This window comes from Gymnogyps californianus, chromosome 8 (assembly GCF_018139145.2).
Source record: "Gymnogyps californianus isolate 813 chromosome 8, ASM1813914v2, whole genome shotgun sequence".
Lineage (NCBI taxonomy): Eukaryota > Metazoa > Chordata > Aves > Accipitriformes > Cathartidae > Gymnogyps > Gymnogyps californianus.
The window spans coordinates 24490720-24508864 of NC_059478.1; the positions used below are offsets into that span (position 1 = coordinate 24490720).

General features: G+C 42.3%; 1 protein-coding gene across 4 annotated transcripts in view; it reads left to right on the forward strand.

The window, feature by feature from the left end:
- ST3GAL3 (ST3 beta-galactoside alpha-2,3-sialyltransferase 3) overlaps positions 1 to 18145 on the forward strand; it is a 189932-nt gene that overhangs the window by 106387 nt on the left and 65400 nt on the right. For all 4 annotated transcript variants that reach the window (XM_050900775.1, XM_050900777.1, XM_050900776.1 and 1 more), the window contains one exon: positions 4564 to 4658. In XM_050900775.1, coding sequence (XP_050756732.1) covers positions 4564 to 4658 — 95 coding nt within the window. The remainder of the gene's footprint in view (positions 1 to 4563; positions 4659 to 18145) is intronic.

Below are 18145 nucleotides of genomic sequence, written 5' to 3' on the forward strand. Positions count from 1 at the left end.
ATGTACAACGTGAGGTTCTAGCACCATTTGGTTTTTTCCTTCAGCTTCCAGTTTTCCTTCACTGCTGATTCTTCCTAACTAAAGGAGAAACAAAAGGGCAGGGCGGCTTAAAGGGGGGGGGGGGGGGGGGGGGGGGGGGGGGGGGGGGGGGGGGGGGGGGCAGAAGGAAGGAAATATCTGAGAAATAAGCCCACAGTGGAGCTTAGTGGCTGCCAATCTGCCTTTCCTTAGTGTCATGATTTCTAGAAACATGGTGCCATCTTCTCCTCTACTCTTTCAGGGACTTGGCTTTGTCTTCCTCCCTCATTGTTAAAGCCAAAGACTATCAATCAGTTTGTTTATTTTACTTTCTCTCTGGTCTAGCTTATTCTCTTCTACACATTTATGCATTAATTGCCTTGAAAGCAGCAGGTAGGAGTAGGGAGCAGATTCTAGTCAATATTAAGTGTCTGAAATTGTTCAATAGCTACCTTGAATAGCGGCGGTGCTAGTCTAGGATTTGCGAGATACTTTGGGAAGTTAGTGCTGCTGATGTTGAATACCTCTGCACACGTGAAAGAGGAGTAGCTGTGAATGGATCTGTGTATCAAGGACAGAATGGAAATGGTTGGAAAACTTGGCTGGGGAGCTTCTGGCAGGCTGATTCAGCCTTCTAGGTAGAAATGTTTTGGGGTCACAACTCTTCTTACTTGTCAGGGAGAAAATAACTGGAAATGTAATTTTTTGTCACGTAAGCCGGAATCCCCTAAGCACAAATATATATATATCTCTCTCTCTCTATATCTATCAATCACACTTTCTTGTGTATATAGATTCCTGTTTAAGAATAGTTTTCTGGCAGTACGCTTCCTTTCGCTGTGTGCGGTGACAAATTCTGTTAGAGATTTTACTAATGTCTTTGTATAAGGAATGCAAACTTGAGAGCTGGGAGAGATTTGGACTGTACTTCATAATTATATCCAGCATTTAGTCTATTTAGATGTCATTTGCTGTTTTATTGGGGTATGCTATTCCAACTAGAGATTTTAGATGCTTGGCATTTCTCTCCAAAATCTTGCAGGTCATAAGTGTGTGCCACAAGCACCCAAATTTCTCATCTTTTCATGGCTGTCATGTGCTATGAGGCTGCATTATGTCTGTTCTGGAATTTGGGGTGGGGTGGAGAGGAAGTGCTTAAAATTTAAATCTGAAAAATCGAAACTCCCCCTTTAAGTGCTGTTTGCCCATAGAGCACAAGCCTATTTCAGTTCTGGAGCTGTGGTTGTCAGTGAAGCTAACCTGTCTTTAGCTGTGACAGATGACTCGGGTGAAATGCAGCATCCCATATGCAAGCTGCTCAGTAGATACAAAATTTAAGATAATTCAGAAACATTTGCTTTTTCTGTCTGACAAACTCCCACGCATTCCTTGGAATGTATTTTAGGTGCTCTGCAGAGAGCATTCCCATGGCCTGTTTGAGGCATATCCTGATATTTCCTGAAGGGTCCTAGAATATGCCAGATGCGCTTCAGAGCCGAGACAGAGCAGCCATGCTCCTGGAGAGGTCTGGCAGACAGCGTTTCCCTGTCACTGCTGGACATCGGTTCTGGCCTGCTCTGATTTATTGAGGTGGCAAAGCGCTTTTCATAGATCATGAGCTTACAGCATTCATGATTTCTTAATATTTCCAAAATGGAATTACCTTCAAGATTTATGGGAGCTAAATATCCTCTAATTTGCTCCTTTTTTCCCCATATGGATATAATATTTCACCCAAAACTGTTCCTCCCCCCTCTTAAATGAAGCAAAAGTATGAATTAAAAGTCAGTTTCCCTAGCTCTGTGTTCAGTAGTGTTAAATATTACCAAATAATAGTAGGTGGTCTAAGGCTATTGTGTTCTTTGCTAGAAAAATCCCTGCGTTTACTTGTAGTAAATACAATAAAAAGGCCAGTGGTCACTTTATCCTTCTCTTTGGGCATCACTTTGGTCCCCTGGTCGTCAAATGCAGAAGGGACACCATAGAGCATCAGATCAGTCCTGCTAGTGCTTCAGCTGATTTTGGGGACTCCCCTCAGGGCCCAGGGAGTCCCAGGAGGATCTGACCTTCCTCCTGGTTTTACCAGGCACCTTGTAAGGGGGAATCTGCATTAGGGAGATACACTCCATACTCCATGTCAGACTACTGTAAACTGTCTTTTCCTGGTGTATGACTTGCAAATAGGCCAGTTAATTGCATCTGTAAATAATACCAACTTCTGAGTTAGGCCTGACCTTACAGCCTGTACCTTCTTTCTCATGCAGTGCTCTTGAATAGGTGAACTGAACTGGCTAAGTTTTTTATTTAAACTGTACTACTTTGTAGCATTATTGTAGGGAATCCTCTTGATTCTTGAGAGGAGAATAAAACCTGCTCATATAGGCGTTTTCTGAAGCATCCAAGTTTTTCCTGAAGATTGCATGCACAGCAGCAAGCAGAGTAGCTCAGTGACCTAGCAAACCAGCCCAAAGGTGCTGGTGACCCCCAGGCAATGCAATCGTCCTTCACTGTGGCTGCTGCTTGGGGAGAATGGGGACCATTCTGTGGGACCTGGCTTCTGCTATTAGTTCAGGTGGTAGCTGTAAAGGAAGAGCTGTGAGCATCGGTGCTGTAGCCATTCAGGTTATAAAACCTCTTGCACTGTTTGAGAATCCTGCAAAGATTCCTCCTATTGATGTTGGAAGGAGGTGGAGATAACTCCTTGGAGACCCACCAGTGTAACATAATACTTACATTTCAGTGCACCAAGGTGCTTGAAAAAACATTGAACTAATTTGTCAGGTTATTGAAGTTTTTAGGATATTTTCAGAGTATTGCTGTATCCTGTTCTTTGTCTTTTTTTTTTTAAATAGGTCTGTGGTTTTTCCTTTTTTACTTAAGATCTTTAGAAGCTCTAATATATCTAACACATCTTCCCCACCTTTTTGCAGATAAAGTTATATAGGTCCTTTCATATCCTCAGCTCTGGAAAAAACATTCCTTTCCTTCTAGATCAGCCATGTAATCTGTGCATCCTGCTTTTATGGTTATAGATGATCTTATTAAAGATTGCATGATTGGATGTGAAGCGGTATGCATGGGTGAGTTTGCGTCGTTGTGTTTTGTTAAATACTCTTGGTCTCTCTTCCCCTTCTGAGAGATTTCTGCAACCTCTGATTTGCTGGGCATCTGTGATAGGACTGTACTTTGAGCAGTTTATAATTCAGAATTCATTCCATCCTTTCCTCACTGTGCTGCTATCTGAAATTGTTGCTCTGTACCTGGCTGTGGTGTAGTGTAGATGAGTTTATCTTAAATCAGGTACTTCAGGTCCAAAAGTTATCTGATTGCAGTAGCATGGAGTTGCATGCTGAGCACAGAAACAGCCTGAAGAGAGGGTTAAACCGGTGTGTTACATCTATCCCACTACCAGTACCTAGGTTAGCCAGGCCGTATCTATTTCAGATACATGTACATTGCACTTGCAGTAAGGCTGTATTGGAGATGTACTCTCTGACTCTGAACATGCAGTACATTCCTTTCTTCATTTCTGTAGCATAGCGTGATTGATTTTGATCCTGAACATCCCTGCTACTGTTTTGATATGATTGAACAAACAGATTTCTAATAGTATTAGCATATTTTCTAGCAGTGATCTTGATACACTCAGAAATGGTCCCATATGGAAGTTAATGTTTCTGTAGTTTCTTTTGTTAATTGTCTATCTGGCCACTGTACTAATTGTTTCTAGAAGAGACAAATTTTTAGTAGCTGCTGTGTTTGTCTGTTGAGGGTGTAATTAGGATAATGTGTTCCCATAATGACACAGTTAAGAAGGACTAGTTCTCTCTTTTGTAAGTGATTTTGGATAGATCACAACTGTTTGGTTTGGCAAGGACCTCTCTTGAATCATTTATATGTTAATGAACACGGAAGAAAACACCTACATCTGTACTGAATTTCCATTCTCTGTAAACTACGTGCTGCTTCATGATCTCCTGAACCATTTCCTTTCTTGCCTGTGTTATGATAGCTGCTGTGTGTGTGCATATGACTGAGGCAGAAGCAGCCACGAGAGCAGATAACCCCAGCCTTGCTCTCCACACGCATTTGCCCAGTGCATTCACACCTGCACAGAGCAACACGCATATATGTAATGAACAGCATAAAGGCGACTCCGCACCCCTTCCTCACATGCTCGCATAGACAGCACATAAATTGGCTTGTGCTTACAAATCTGGAAGTAAAACTGCCTAAACTCTGGTTGCAAGTTACAACTTACTGTAGCCGAATTAATAGCCAAACAATAGCGGAGAAGTTCTAAATTGTTGAGTGGAAGTGATTGCCAGGCTCACGACTTGAGTGATTTGGGTGTCCTGATGGCACAAATTCTGGCAGATTTGTTCCACTGCAGGCGCCATTGGATAAAAGTAAAATCTTCCATGTTACTATATTGCCAGTGAGAATGCAGAATCAGCACTTAGGTATGGATTCTCTCAACCTCCCTGCAGAAATTTATCCTTCCTAGTTCAGGAGTTAATTTCTCTCTCATTTTGGTTTTCTCAGGTTCTCGAAGCCGGCTCCAATGTTCCTGGATGATTCCTTCAGGAAATGGGCACGTATCAGGGACTTTGTACCCCCATTTGGAATTAAAGGACAAGGTATGAGCAAACTGTGCAGCTGTTGGAAAAGAAGGTGGTTCTGCAGGTGCTTGCCCCATCTTGTTTTTCCATTTTGAAAGCTCAGGTGGTCCCTTGGGCTCAGCTTTTTTCCCCTGTTCAAGAGAAATATTGTATATGTAGCTCTCAGAAACCCAGAAGGGTTTTCACAGCTGGAACATGGACCTCAGAGGCGAGTCTTAGGGAGGATGGTTTAGTACGTGGGGAGAGTCAGTGCAACAATGGCAATTTAGACCTACCACCACATTCTGGAAGAAGCATTTTGACATTGACTGCCATAGCATCTTGTAGCATCTTTGCTGACAGCAACAGAGAGTCCAAACTGATTTAAAGTACCTTTATGTCAGTAATTCTCTAAAGAACAGGAAAGACTCCTCTTTCTGAGTTTTGGAGCCTTGGGGTTGACCACTGATACAAATCTCCATTTTCTTCTCATAGCATTTGGTCATATAATTATTTTATAGTTGTGCTACTTGTCGACTTGTATAACAAATAGGAAAAATCTGTTCAGAGGCTTTGGTGATGATTTGTAATATGCCCTGTCTTTGAGCTGGAGTGTGGCAGCAGGGACTGTGTCTCAGGTATGCTGTGGGAGAGCGGGAGTGGTGGTGGTGGTGATGAGATGGGAGCCAGTAGCCCACCCAGCAGATGATATATTTTGCAGGTGACACAAGCTCCTTGCTATCCCGCATGTGCCACCAAAGGCCTTTCTGGGTGTGGTGGTGGAGCAGAAGGCTTATGCTCACCACGGTGATTTGCTGCAGACTTCCTGAAGTCTGATGTATTTATTAAGAAGTGTTTGTGGCATTGCATCAATTTCCAAGATTTTTTTTTCCACTGACAAACTCAAGATTACAGATGGCCCTCGTAGGAATTGAAATACCTGGTGGAGAAAGGACTGCAGCCACAATAGGCTTGGGTCTGTCTCTCTCCCTGGAAGCAGATGTGGTAGTTGTCAGAACAGTCTCTGATCAAATCAAAGGCTCTACTGACAAATTTCTTCTGGCTTGCATCAGTTCCCTTCTTTGTTTTGTATATGTCCATTCCTTGTCCAGTCGGTCTTTTGGAGCTCAATAGGAAACTAATTACTGTCCTCTAAATCAGCCAGCAGAGTTTGCAGCAAAGAAATAACAGTGGCAGCACAAGTGGAAGGCTGCATTGACCACAGGAGGGCTTGTCCACTTCTAACAGGCACGCAAGGTATACAAAGCTAGGGCAAGCTGCCTGACCAATGTGGAGGTGGGATTTGCAGATTACACATGATGTCAGCTAGACCTAATAAAAATCATTCCGTTAAACTGAATCCAAATGGAGAAATTCACCAAAAGGGGATGACGGAACGGCTCTGGCAGCCTTCTCCCTGGGTTTGTTGCCAGCTTGTATCACCATTGCAATGTTATGTAAATCTGGTGTTTTATATTGGATTTCCTCAGTTAAAAAGAGAAATGAGAAATTGCCATTATTTAAAAGACTGTAAGCTGAAGCCATGGGATGGAAACCGTTGAATGGGTTATTTTTTTAATGCCCTCCTGGGACTGAATTTTGTGCCAAGTTTCAGTCTGGAGCAAGTTCTGTGTGTGGGAGGGTTGAATTATAAATCTCTGTAGTCCAGGATTTCTAATGGCTGTGCTGACAGGCTGTGAGTCCTAGCGATGCGAATGGCACCCTTTCATGTTACACATCACTTGGAATTCTTGCATCAGTCTTTTCTGGCTGTCCCACGGGATGCATTGTGGCTCAACTGAGTGACTGGATGATGGGATCAACACCTCATTAAGGCTTTCAGTCGGGGCAATCTAATGATATCCAAACAACTGAACCAGGCAGGCAGCGTGGAGCTCAGTCACGTGCTGGTGCGAGATGAAGACTATCAGAGCTGGGATGTGCATGGGAAGAAGAGTAGTCAGGGTGGCTGAGAAAGTGTAGAGGGATGTGCCTGTGTTGAAACAGATGGGGCAGGAGTTTTGCTCTGTGTGTTAGGAAGCCCTGTGACACCATCAGCTGGGATTTCCGATGTGCATCACACTGGGAAAGGCGGTCGGTGTTTATAGATACTGACTGTAGCTGGGTCAGTAATGGGAAGATTTTGCTGAGAACTTTGGTGAATATCACCCGGCGTTTTCAAGTCGCTGTGGCCTAGTCCAAGTGCAAAATGGCTTTTTTTTGGTATGAAATATAACTACAAGATGAGCTCACTTTCAGTAATGCTGCATGTTCCAAGAAAATTCTAGAAACTAATCTGTGGTAGCTTGAAAGTACTGAAGTTACAAAATCAAGAGATTCTTAGCAGCTTGGAGGCTAATCCACCATTTCTGCTTTCTCTTGTTAAAGTTTCTCTCTATTCTTCAGACTTTTAGCTAAGTTTTTCTTTGCTTTGTCTCTGAAAACAACTGGAAGAAGTCCTTTTTCATCCATCACTTGGTGTTTACTGGTCCAAGAGAGAACAATTCCAAGATTGCAAGAACAAGTCTTGCAATCTTTAGGGGAAAACAGCTTTTGAGGAGCATTGTCTGCTGAGCTGCACTAATTTGGAGTAACGCATCTGTACAACTTACATGTAAAAGAGTAGAAATGGCTCAGAAATTTTCAGGGCAGGACTACCGCTCTTTAAAGGCGATCGTATCAAGGAGAAGGCTGTATGCTGATCATTTTGACACAGTTCATCAGGAATCTTCATTTTCTTCAAAAAGAATCTGATTGTAAAGACAGTTCTTCCATCTCCAGATGCTAAAAAGTACTCAGTATAATGTAGAAAGCTTAACAGTGTTTCTTCGTGAAAGAATACTTGCTCCTTTTCTCCATTGGTCATTTTCTGATTTGACCATTAGCCCATGCAAGGGGGTTTTATGACCAGAGTGCTCCACTGTCTCCAAGAGCATTTGTGTTTAGAAGCCCTCAAGGTGAATATAGTTCCAAATATGAAAGTTTTTAGACTTTCCCCCAAATGATGCTGGTTCTGAAATGGACTATTGCAGTAGCAATAATGCACATCTCATGTCAGATTGGAAACTGCTGCTATCATTAGTTAACCACCTTAGTGATTAATTGTCTACTAAATGAAAGAAGCACAGGAATAAGCAGGTGATGACCCTACTGCTTTATGAACAGGACTTTCTGAGATGAGGCACATGGTAGGAAGTGTTGTGCAGACTCTTTGAACAGTGGTCTCTGAGTGTCCTCTACAAGGTATTAGAAATAGATGAAGAGGAGTTTATGAGGAGCGGTTGTACCTTTTTCTTAAACTGTCTTAAATGGGCAGAGAGTTTTAGTACATGTTGTACTTGTTGACTCTGCCTCTGTTCACCAAAGATCTGGACCAAGGATTGATCCTAATTACTTGATCCCAATCCCCAGTGACCTGGGACAAAAGTGGAGTTGAGAACTGTCAGGAGTGTTGGAGCTGATACAGCAGATTGAAGGTGTCATTGCGTTCATCACAGATGTCTGTAGCCCTTTGTGGGAACTCTTGCTTTCTCTGTGTGCAGAGAATAGAGAAACTAATAGATATGTCATATTTCTGAAGAGGCATGAGTGTATTAGGTTTTGACACTGCAAAGGGTCACTACAAATATCTAGTTTGGCCTTCTGTGTAACAATGGCTCTAGGTTTCACCCAGTGACTTCTGCAGCTGGCTATGAGGTTATCTTTCAGAATCTGAATCAAGATTTACTAAGTGATGAAGAATGACGATGTTGTCAAACAGGCCAGTGTCATAGTTGACTGGACTTTAAAAATTGAGACTGTTAGTGCCATATTGAGCTTGTTGTCTCCTATTATGTGACTTGACAGAATCTAGAAACGGGATGTGCCACTGCGAGCACTTGGAAATGATGATTCTATCTCTATTAATAAATAAAATGGTTGTCCTCTGGTCCTGAAGGCAGTTGAGCTCATTGTTCAAACAGGTTAATTCTCTGCCCACCCACCCCACCTCCCAAAGAGAGTGGCTATATCCAGGCTTCCTATCAAGAAAGGTCACTGGCCTGTATTAGCTTGTGACCCTATGAATGCATGAGAATTATAGAGGAGGATATTTGTTGGCCCTGGTGAAAACCATTGGGGACTGTGCTAACACTTTAATAGTATGGACTCATGTAGGACAGTGTGGGCCCATGCCCTGCTGCTGATTTGTTTATTAGTGTGTATATAGCCAAAGCAAGGGATGTCATTCAGGACCACGATGAAATTAGTCAACTTTAAGAGCTGTCGAGAAGATAAAACTGTAACAAGAAGTTGGAACTCTAGAAGCTACAAATGTCAAGATGTCCTGTGGGGGCAGCTCAGGCTGCCGAGCATCCTCCTGGGTCCCAGGCTATTGTTTCGGCATTAACTGGGATGTTGGAGTGCCTCCCACATTTCACCATTTGCGAGGGTCTAATTTGCTTGTAGGAATTCTTCTTTTCCAGCACCCACCAAGCCTGCTCTTGCAACTTTTTTGGTGAAGAGCAAGGAGACTGCAGCAATCTCAGGCTCTTAAACGAGTTACATAGGTTTTTTTAATTGAAATTGAAATTTCTTCTTTTGTATTTGCACCTTTTTCTAGCAGTGCTTCTATCAGTGTAACTTATGGAGGTATGAATATGCACGTGCTGTCCATATTGTTGCAGAGATCCTCTAGCATGTGCACTGCTTTCAGGGTTAAATTTGTCAATGAAAAAGCAATGGAAAAACTGTTTATAGTGTTAGTGAGATTATTAATCCCAGAGGGCCTCCTCCCCAAATTTACCTCTGTAGCTAAAGCAAAAGGAAAGAGTTATTTGGAGAAGGGCAACAAACAAGACTGGAGAAATACCTGACTATTAATAGAATTTCTCAGTACATGTGGCTTAAAGAATATAAAAGGCTTTCATAAGAAAGAGTAGCTAGTATCTGGCATCCTCTCTGTGTAATGACGATGGGAGAGTTGCTGCAGTTTTTTTTTTTTTAACTTAAGTGAAAACATATGGCACAGCATACACTAAAAAACTAAACAGACGTGATCCATGTAATATGTCTTCCATGCATTTAGTCAGTAATTGTGTCATTGCTTAGCAGTAATTATAGGTCTTCACTTCTACCTTTGTTCCTGCTAGATTGTTTTAAGCAGAGAGGCTGCTTTGTTGGCCCTGAATCAGTTTGTCTTTGAAGGTGATATTTATTTCTTAGGGAGTGACTGTCTTGTCATGATCTCAGAATTTGCCTCCCACCAGGAATCTAGGAAGCAATTTCTCCCCCACGGTGATAAGAGAATATTAAGAACATGTTTGAAGTGCTACAGTTTTATCAAATCTAATATGTACTACTGGCCAGGAAACTTCGTATTTTCATCTGATACAAGAGGGGCATCTGGAATTGGTGACACATTCAGTGACAGAGAAATCAAGTCTTTGCCCAGAGCACCAATGCTAATAGATGTATTGTGCAATGGTTAATTGTTCTTGTACTCAGTTTTATTTGGATGTTTTCTTTTGTGTTAGTGCTTCTGGGAAGAACCATAGTTCCGTGCTGCTTAGCAGTGATTTCATTAGTCTCATGGGGGAGAGGTCATTAATCTTCGGTGATAGTGTTGAGTTTTCAGGCGTGCAAAAGTTGGCATATCAAAATGTTATCAGGAGAAAATCTCTTCTCTTTTCATGTGTGTTCTTTTCTTGCATAGCTTTTTCTTCCACATCAACTTTCTTGGCATGAACAATACTTTATCTCTGAGAAAACATATTCACTTGGACATCACAATTGAAATTTACAGCTGACCCAAAGAAAAACTATCAGAAAAGTAAGTTTTCCAACCTACTCTTCCAGCTCTTTATAGAGGCTGGAATACCACATGCAGACACCTTCCCGACATTTGACTGGGTCTGCTTGATAATGAGGTGTCTCTTTTCTGCTTTAATTCTCCAACCTTGTCCTTATTTCATTAGCTGTACTCTGTTGTACAGGTGATTTTCCTACTGTGAGCATTTTTTTTTTGTTCTTCGTGTGTTCTTCCTTTAACAAATAAGCAAGAAGCACAAGCATGTATAGCCGTTAGTTCTGTTCAGAGTAGGTATTAACACAAGATTGTTGTTTCTTCTTGAGTTTGAGGCAGATTTCTGAACTAGTTTCCAGTAGAATTTTATATTTGACCAAAATTGGTAACATTTGCCATTATCACATGGGAATATAGCTGTAAAAATATTGCTGTTTCCCCAGGGAATCTAGCTGATTTTATAGCCTCAAGAAATTAAATAAGAAGTTTGAAGGGAAAAAAGTTAAAAGTTTCAGAAAAGGTAGAGGATCAGCTTTTCATTACTGAATAACCTCTAAAGGGAGGTTATATTGTGAATTTTGAAGTTAAATCAACTCTCACTCTTGAGCTCTCTTGATGGAAGTACAACCCTCCAGTGCAGTCCCTTATTTCAATGAAAATTGATGCTTTGCTGTTGAATGTGCTTAAAGAATAGTCTTTCTCCCAACCAACTGAGAAGGGAAAGGTGCCCCAGGGAGATCTCGAATCCCACGTTTGCAGTTAATTGGGTGACTCCATATTGGAGGTCTTCCAAGAAGTGTTGAAGTGCAATTGAGACATGGGTATTATTTCTATCTTCTGCCTCCTAGAGGGAAGAGCAGGTCTTCTCTGGCTGTTGTGTTTTGAAGTGCCACATCTTAATGCTTCTGCAAGGGTCAGGAGAATTAGAAATCACTGTAGTAGTTATTGAGTTTTTTGGCCTCGAAGACATTGCCTGGCCACCTGTGAAAGGGCATAAAAAATGCAGCAACAAAGGGAAGGACAGCCCTCTATAACAACTGTATTTATTTTCCCACTTGTCTTTAAACAGCATATTGTGAATCTTTCAAGGATCGTTTTCATTTGGCGTGAATTAGCCTGTTTCTACAGGCTTTATTGTTTCCTGTGAGTCAAACTTGAGTTTGGATCAAAATGGTTAATGCATGGTTATTGCAAAATGTTGCCCATTTTTTGGCATAATTGTTTTTTAAATTAATGTTCCAACTTTGCAAGCCCTGGGATTATGTTGGGAACTAAGCTTGTATTCTGAAAAAACAAACTATTGGTTGTGAAGAAAAGCTTGAAAAAAAAATCCCTGAAGGCTCCAACACTACGATGTAAATGAAGAGTCCAAATGTTATGTATTTTATTTGTATCTTGTTATAAGAAAAGGCCTTAAGGGCTTTCTGGAACTTACATTTAACGCATGCCAGGTTTTCCTAAAATTGTTAGGGAGGTACCATGCATCTTCAGTCTTTCTTTTTTTTCTTTTGTTTTGTGTTTTGTATCTATGCAACACTATATGCCTCTTGTGTTAATACCATTAAAAATCATCAATGGAAGTATTGGGATATTGGAAGTAGTGGCAGTTTTAAGTCCAGCTGTTAGTGAGGTGTATCTCAAGTAAACCACCTAAATCTGGTACAGCTAATGACCTCAAGAAACCATTCTCTTGTATTTACGCACAAGATGTGATCTGGGGACAGATTCCTGCAGTTTTTAGTTAACTGTCTTTGAGAGCCAGTTCACGTGTTTGCAATTTGCTTCTAAGTTCAGGAAGTCTTTGTAGCTGCTTTCTCCTGCATAGACCTCATAAAGTTAGGTGATCAATAATAAAAAGAATTGGTGCAGGGAATTTCAGACTCGTTTTGATATCTGTTATACTCACTGGATTCCCAGCTTCACTAAGATACAAATGATGTTGTGTGTTTACAGCTGGACATGGTGTTTCTGGGAGACGGCTGGGGGACAGAATATGTGGTGGGACTTGGGTCCATGGCTTCGTGCTGGGCACCAGGGTGGCAAATCCTTCTGTAAAAGATCACTCCTCAGCTCCCGTATGGAGCGAGATCTTAAGGAAAAAAATGCTGAAGAAGGAGCTTTATACAGAGCTGAACTTTCAGGTCGTGTTAAAAAAAAAAAAAAAGTATGCACTGGCTTTGTGCTTACAGCTTGTTTGTAAATATTGCGATTTGTTTAGTCCATAGCATTGATAGTGTTTAGCTTACTCTCCTCACAAAGCTGAAACGCACGTGGCATTCTGTTATCATGGGACAGGGACCTATATGCAGAGGAGACTGGCATGCTTCAGGGATGTCTATCAACCTCACTGTAGTCAGTGTATTCCCAAAAGCTGAAGCTGATGCCCAGTGCCCTGCAGAAGTGCTGGCTAGAGGTGTGGCAGCTGGCTGACCAGCTGTGGAGATGGGCACTGACCATGGCTCACAGGGCAAACACGAAGAACTGCAGTAGTACACTGTTCCCTGACCTTAATGCATGGTATTCAAATACTTACTGCTGGCAATAAGGGCATGTAGACTTGTTGATTTTTGAGGAAGATGGCTGGTATGAACAACTTGAAAAATTACAGCCCCTTCTCTTGGCCACTTGAGGGTGCATGAAGAGCCCAATTTGCCTACTTTCAAGGCAAGCAGAAGGTAGACCCTGTGAGATGCCTGCAGTAAGCCCTATGGAGTGGAAAGGTCTCCCATCTTTTTTTAATGATACAAGTGAGAAGCTTATGCATTAGAAACAACAATGTTAAGTGTTGTTGACATTTACAGTGAAGGTCTCCACTCCTCCACATAAATAACAGAGAAAAAGGCTAGAATTGAGACTTAGGCTGGTTCTCACTGTGTGGTCATTACCCGCCTAATTTCTAACTATTTACTTTTAGTTTTTCCAAATGTCTGAAAATTTCAGGGTCAACCTGAAGTCAAGACGTAATTGCATTCAGAGAAATCATGCAGTCCTGAGCTGCTTTTGAATCTTCTGATGTTACAAGGCAAAGCTGATAGTATATGTCATGATAACTCAGGATTCTTAGATAAATGTAGTCAACTCCTCCTCTAGATGGGAGGAAAATGTGCAGAAGCTTCTTGCTTTGTTTGTATAGTAATAGTGTGTGCATGGTGGTTGATAGATGAATGGGTTAAATAATCTCCCTCTCTCCCCAATAATCTAAATTCTCCATGATAAGAAAAAACCCATAATAAACAAACTATGGCTGCAGAAAACTGCAGTAGATTGCTTGCCCTGGTGATGTGTTCATTATTTAATAATGGGAGAAAATGAAGGTGAAAATGCAGGATATTGGTGTTCATTTCCATTAATTTATCATTAAAGGATAGTAGCAGACCCATGTAAAGAACATGTAAGCCAGAGGGTTAACTGAAAGTGAAAGCCTTTCTAGAGGGCTCCTTATTTAGGAGTCAAAGGCCTTATTCTGTTCCTAGTTATGTTACTTACTTGCCTTGTGACCTTCAGTAAGTTTGATTCTCTCAGAGTATAAAGACATTTACTGCTTTCAGAAATGAGAACAGGTGGAGGACCTGAGAGGGTGAATTCAGGAATATGCATGTATGTTTCCATATGCATGTATATGTATCACCTTATAGCCTTTGACTTGAAGGAGCTGTATAAAAGCTGCATATTTTTACTGTTGGAATAAGTTCACTTGCCTAATACTTCAACTAGAATTAAACAGCACAAACGTCCCTCCCTATATATAACATACGTATGTACACTATGTTCTTATGCCTACCATACAGATGGTTTCAGGTAAGCAGAACCACCACATTACAACTTGCTCTTTCTGACATGAACTATTGGAGCTAACACAAATAAAAAATGGGCTGCCAGGGAGCTGCTGCTGAGATGTGTGCCACTCCCAGGACAGCTAACAGCTAACATCTGTAGCCCTAAGGAAGGTGGCACTGCCATTGCCATTTAAACGTCAGTGTTTGACTACAGACTGGAGGAAGGATTTAGTATTGATAACGTCTGCCTTGAATCTCGTGAGGATGAATAGGAGGACCAGTACACAGGAAGCGATATTGCTGTTGGGTTTACTCAGCCTTCAAGTGCTTACTAAAACTGTGGCCACTGAACGGCTATTGGATGATCTGCATGAAATCAGTTTGGTGTTTGAATTCAGTTTCCAGTGGGAAGTTTGTATTTCACAAAACATGCAGCTAATTAGCACCTGATGGGCTGCCTGTTTGGCAGCTGGGAAGAGGCCAAAGATTAAATGCTTTTGAAAGATGAATTCACCTTTTATCCATACTGGTTAGGGGAGGAGAGTGACAGGGAAGAAGTGTGTGGTTTTGCCTGAGCTGTTCTGTTCCTGCCTGCTCAGTATGTCTGAAGGATTCCATGGAGAGTGCAAGGTAGCCATGGTGTGGTGCTGCCAGCTCTCCTTGTCCGGGGTAAACATGATGTAGAGCTGCTGGATCTGCGGGAGCTGCCTCTGTGGCAGCAATGAATGGCAGGTAATACGTTCTGCTTGGTCTGAGCTGACCTTCCCTGGAGCCCTGCAGGTCTCTGTACTGTGCTCTCCTTGGTTCATGTTTCTGGGCATACGGTGCTGAGACATGTCTGGTGGGCTGATTTGCCGGGGTTCTGCGTTGAACAAAAGTAGCTGAAACTTTTCCAGGCTGGAAATGTCCCTCGAAGAATGAGAGACCTGTTTGAATGGGGATGTGTCTGAGCTAATGAATTCTGTTACACCTGAGCTGGCTGTGTGCCTGGGCCCTGGAAGCAAGAGGTGAGCGCACGCATACCTGTTGCTTGTAACAGGAAGGATTTTTTCCTTTGTACTACTCAGAACATGTATACTCAGGCCCCTCCTGGCCCCTCCTTGGTGCGCAGTTATACAAGGCAGAGCACACCCACCACTATGTTCTTCTCACTTGCCAAGCGAGAGAGAAGTTGTGCCTGGGCTAGCATTGTGTCTGCATCCATGCCATGGTTTCTTCACAACCTGGGTAAACCATCGGGGGGGGGGGATCAAAACAATTTGTTTGCATAGCTGTTGCCCTAATAAAACAGTCTTTCTTTTAAGCATGGGTTCGTGTGAAAGCAAGGGCCATATGCAGCTGGTGCTTTTTAAAAAAAACAGAAAATAAAATCGATGGATGAATGGAGAAAAGCTGACAGTTGTCAGGAACAAAATGTGCTCCCCTGAAACACTGATCTTGGCTTGCTCTGTTCTTTGTTCTTTGCTGTGTTCAATGCAAGTAGGTCCCAATCACGAACTCTGTCCCTCTCCCTTAAGAATATGCCTACCCCAGAGAAACTCGCTGCCCTGGGTGCGAGCTGTTCCCACTGCTGTCCCACCCCAATGGAGGGGTTCGGTGGCCAAGGTGCAGCATACCAGGTCTGCTGCTGATCAGATTTGCTACTAAATCAGGTAATGGTTTAGTGTAAGTTGTTTAGAAGTTTAGCATCAATGTGTACGACATCAAAATTGGTTTGGTAGCCTTTCTGCCAGTGTTCTGTGGAACAGGTTTTTTTAAATCTGCCTAGAAGCTACTGCATGGAGACAGAACATGTCAGTTATTGCCTAGATCATGGGGATACCAATCATGTTGTGCATACACTGGTGCCGTCTCAGTGGCTCGGGGCTTGAAGACTTGGCCTTTCTTTTATCCTTGAAAAACTTGCTTTCAGTCCTTGACAGATCAGTATTCAGCCAGTGGCTGTGCACAAATCCTGTTACTTGAAACAGGAAGGAATTTTTCTTTGTAGCATTTTTGTAACAAGTACTTGCACCCATTATTGCCACTCAGTCCATAAGTATATAAGGCAGACTATGCTCATCACCCTTTCAATTTCTCACTTACCCTGAAGAAAGCATGCTCCATCAATTAACTCTGCATAATGCACCTGCTTTCCTGGTGCCTGATTTTCTTTAGTCATAGTCTGGAGATCAACACTGCTTTGTGTCCTGCGGGTTGCTATCTGTGATAGTAGTCTTTGCAGTGGTGATTTCAAGTGACCCTCCACCTTGACCCAGCTGTGGTAAAAGATCCTGCCAGTGGTTCCCTATTGTAGGTATCTTCATTGTCTTGTGGAAGGTTGCAGATCAGCCACAGCAGCATCTGCTGATCCTTCAAACCTTGCCCCAAGAAGATAGAGAAGCTCCTTCTGAAGGAGGTCTTGTCCTTCCATCCTGGTGCCAGTGAGCAAGGTGCCAAATGCAAGTGGCCACCTCAGCAGCAGTGTTGTGTCCGTCTTCTAGTAGAGTTCCAGCTCAATCAAAAAGATCCAGTGCCTCTCCCCAGCCCAGGCCATTAGCTTTTCCTGTTAGTGCTTGTGACTCCTGCTCCTGGCTTCCAATGAGGGTGCTAGACTAGATGAACTGGCACAGAGGGCATCTGTGCCACCTTCATTCCTGCTGCGAGTCAACACTTGGCAGTGAAGTACTTTGTCTTTTATTGAGCTTCATTCCACAGTTTTGAATGATAACGCTGTGATTTGTGCAACTTCCAGACCTCGGGGATGCCACGTGTTGTTGGACTGTGGGGACTGCTGAAGAGATATCTCCCATTTGGCCATTCATAATCTGTACTGAATGTTCTATATTGTTGTTTGTTTTGTTTGTGTTTTCTCTCTGGATGGTGGAAATGGGGAGCATCCCCATCCCAAATGCTGCCATATCCAATCCTAAAGTAGTCATAGTTCATTCCTGAGCATTCACTATGAAGACATTACTAATTAGCTGGCAAGATGAGAAAAACAGAATTCTATGAGTGCATTAGTCAACTGTATTCCTTCAATGTGCTTTTTAATATAGTATAACGGATGGCCTCCAAGTAGTGCAGGGTGTTAACTTGTGGGTGGTAGAGCAAACCTGGCATAAGAAAAGCTTGGTAGATGGGAGGTTGCAGCCCTTGACATGCAATCCTTTGATCTCTTTTCTGAGAGTGTGGGGAAAACAACCTATGTAACGTATACTGTCCAGTAAAAGTCAACGTATGAGACAGGCCAAGGAGAGGACTGTGGCGTGGTGCCATTAGAGGTCACAACAACCTACTGCTGTTGCAGCAGACTTAGGGAAATAGCATTCCTGTTGGAGAGGGAGCCTGCTGCCAATGCATCAAAAGAAATTCTTCAGATGAAGGAAAATTAAACAAAACCACTATTTTGTTAGCAAAGTAAGTTGCTTTTACCCTACAAATTGCCTCTTTCCTTACTGCACTCCCACATATGATCTTCTGACAGTAATCACAGTTCCCAGCGTGTAATGGTTGGCAGGGGCTGTCAGTAATGCCATGTTAAAAACTTCCCCAAATCTAAAAATAACCATCAGAGTTTTCTGTTTATCACCTTTGTTTGTCTGCCTTGTGTGTCTCACCAGCTTGTTCTCAGGTTCAGAGCTGTTTGGCACATGGGCTGCCTTGAGCTTGTGTGTTCATCCCACACCCTCGTCCTGTAGTTTCTGTGGAGGGATATAGTAAATAAGAACAGAACTCTGTTTGAAAGGGACTCCCCTAACTGTGCTGATTGCAGTAAGTAGTGTCTATCAGGAAAACTATTTAAGTTCACTGTAAACAATCACTTGGTGTCAGTCTTCTTAATGTTCCTGTGTCATTTTTAATCTTTTGTAAAGAAACAAGACTTATTTATTCCTTTTGACTGGTTGTTTCCTAAGAACTTTCGAACTAGTTGACCGATATATTTAAGGGAAGAATATGATAGTTATTTACAGTCTCCCAAGGAGAGT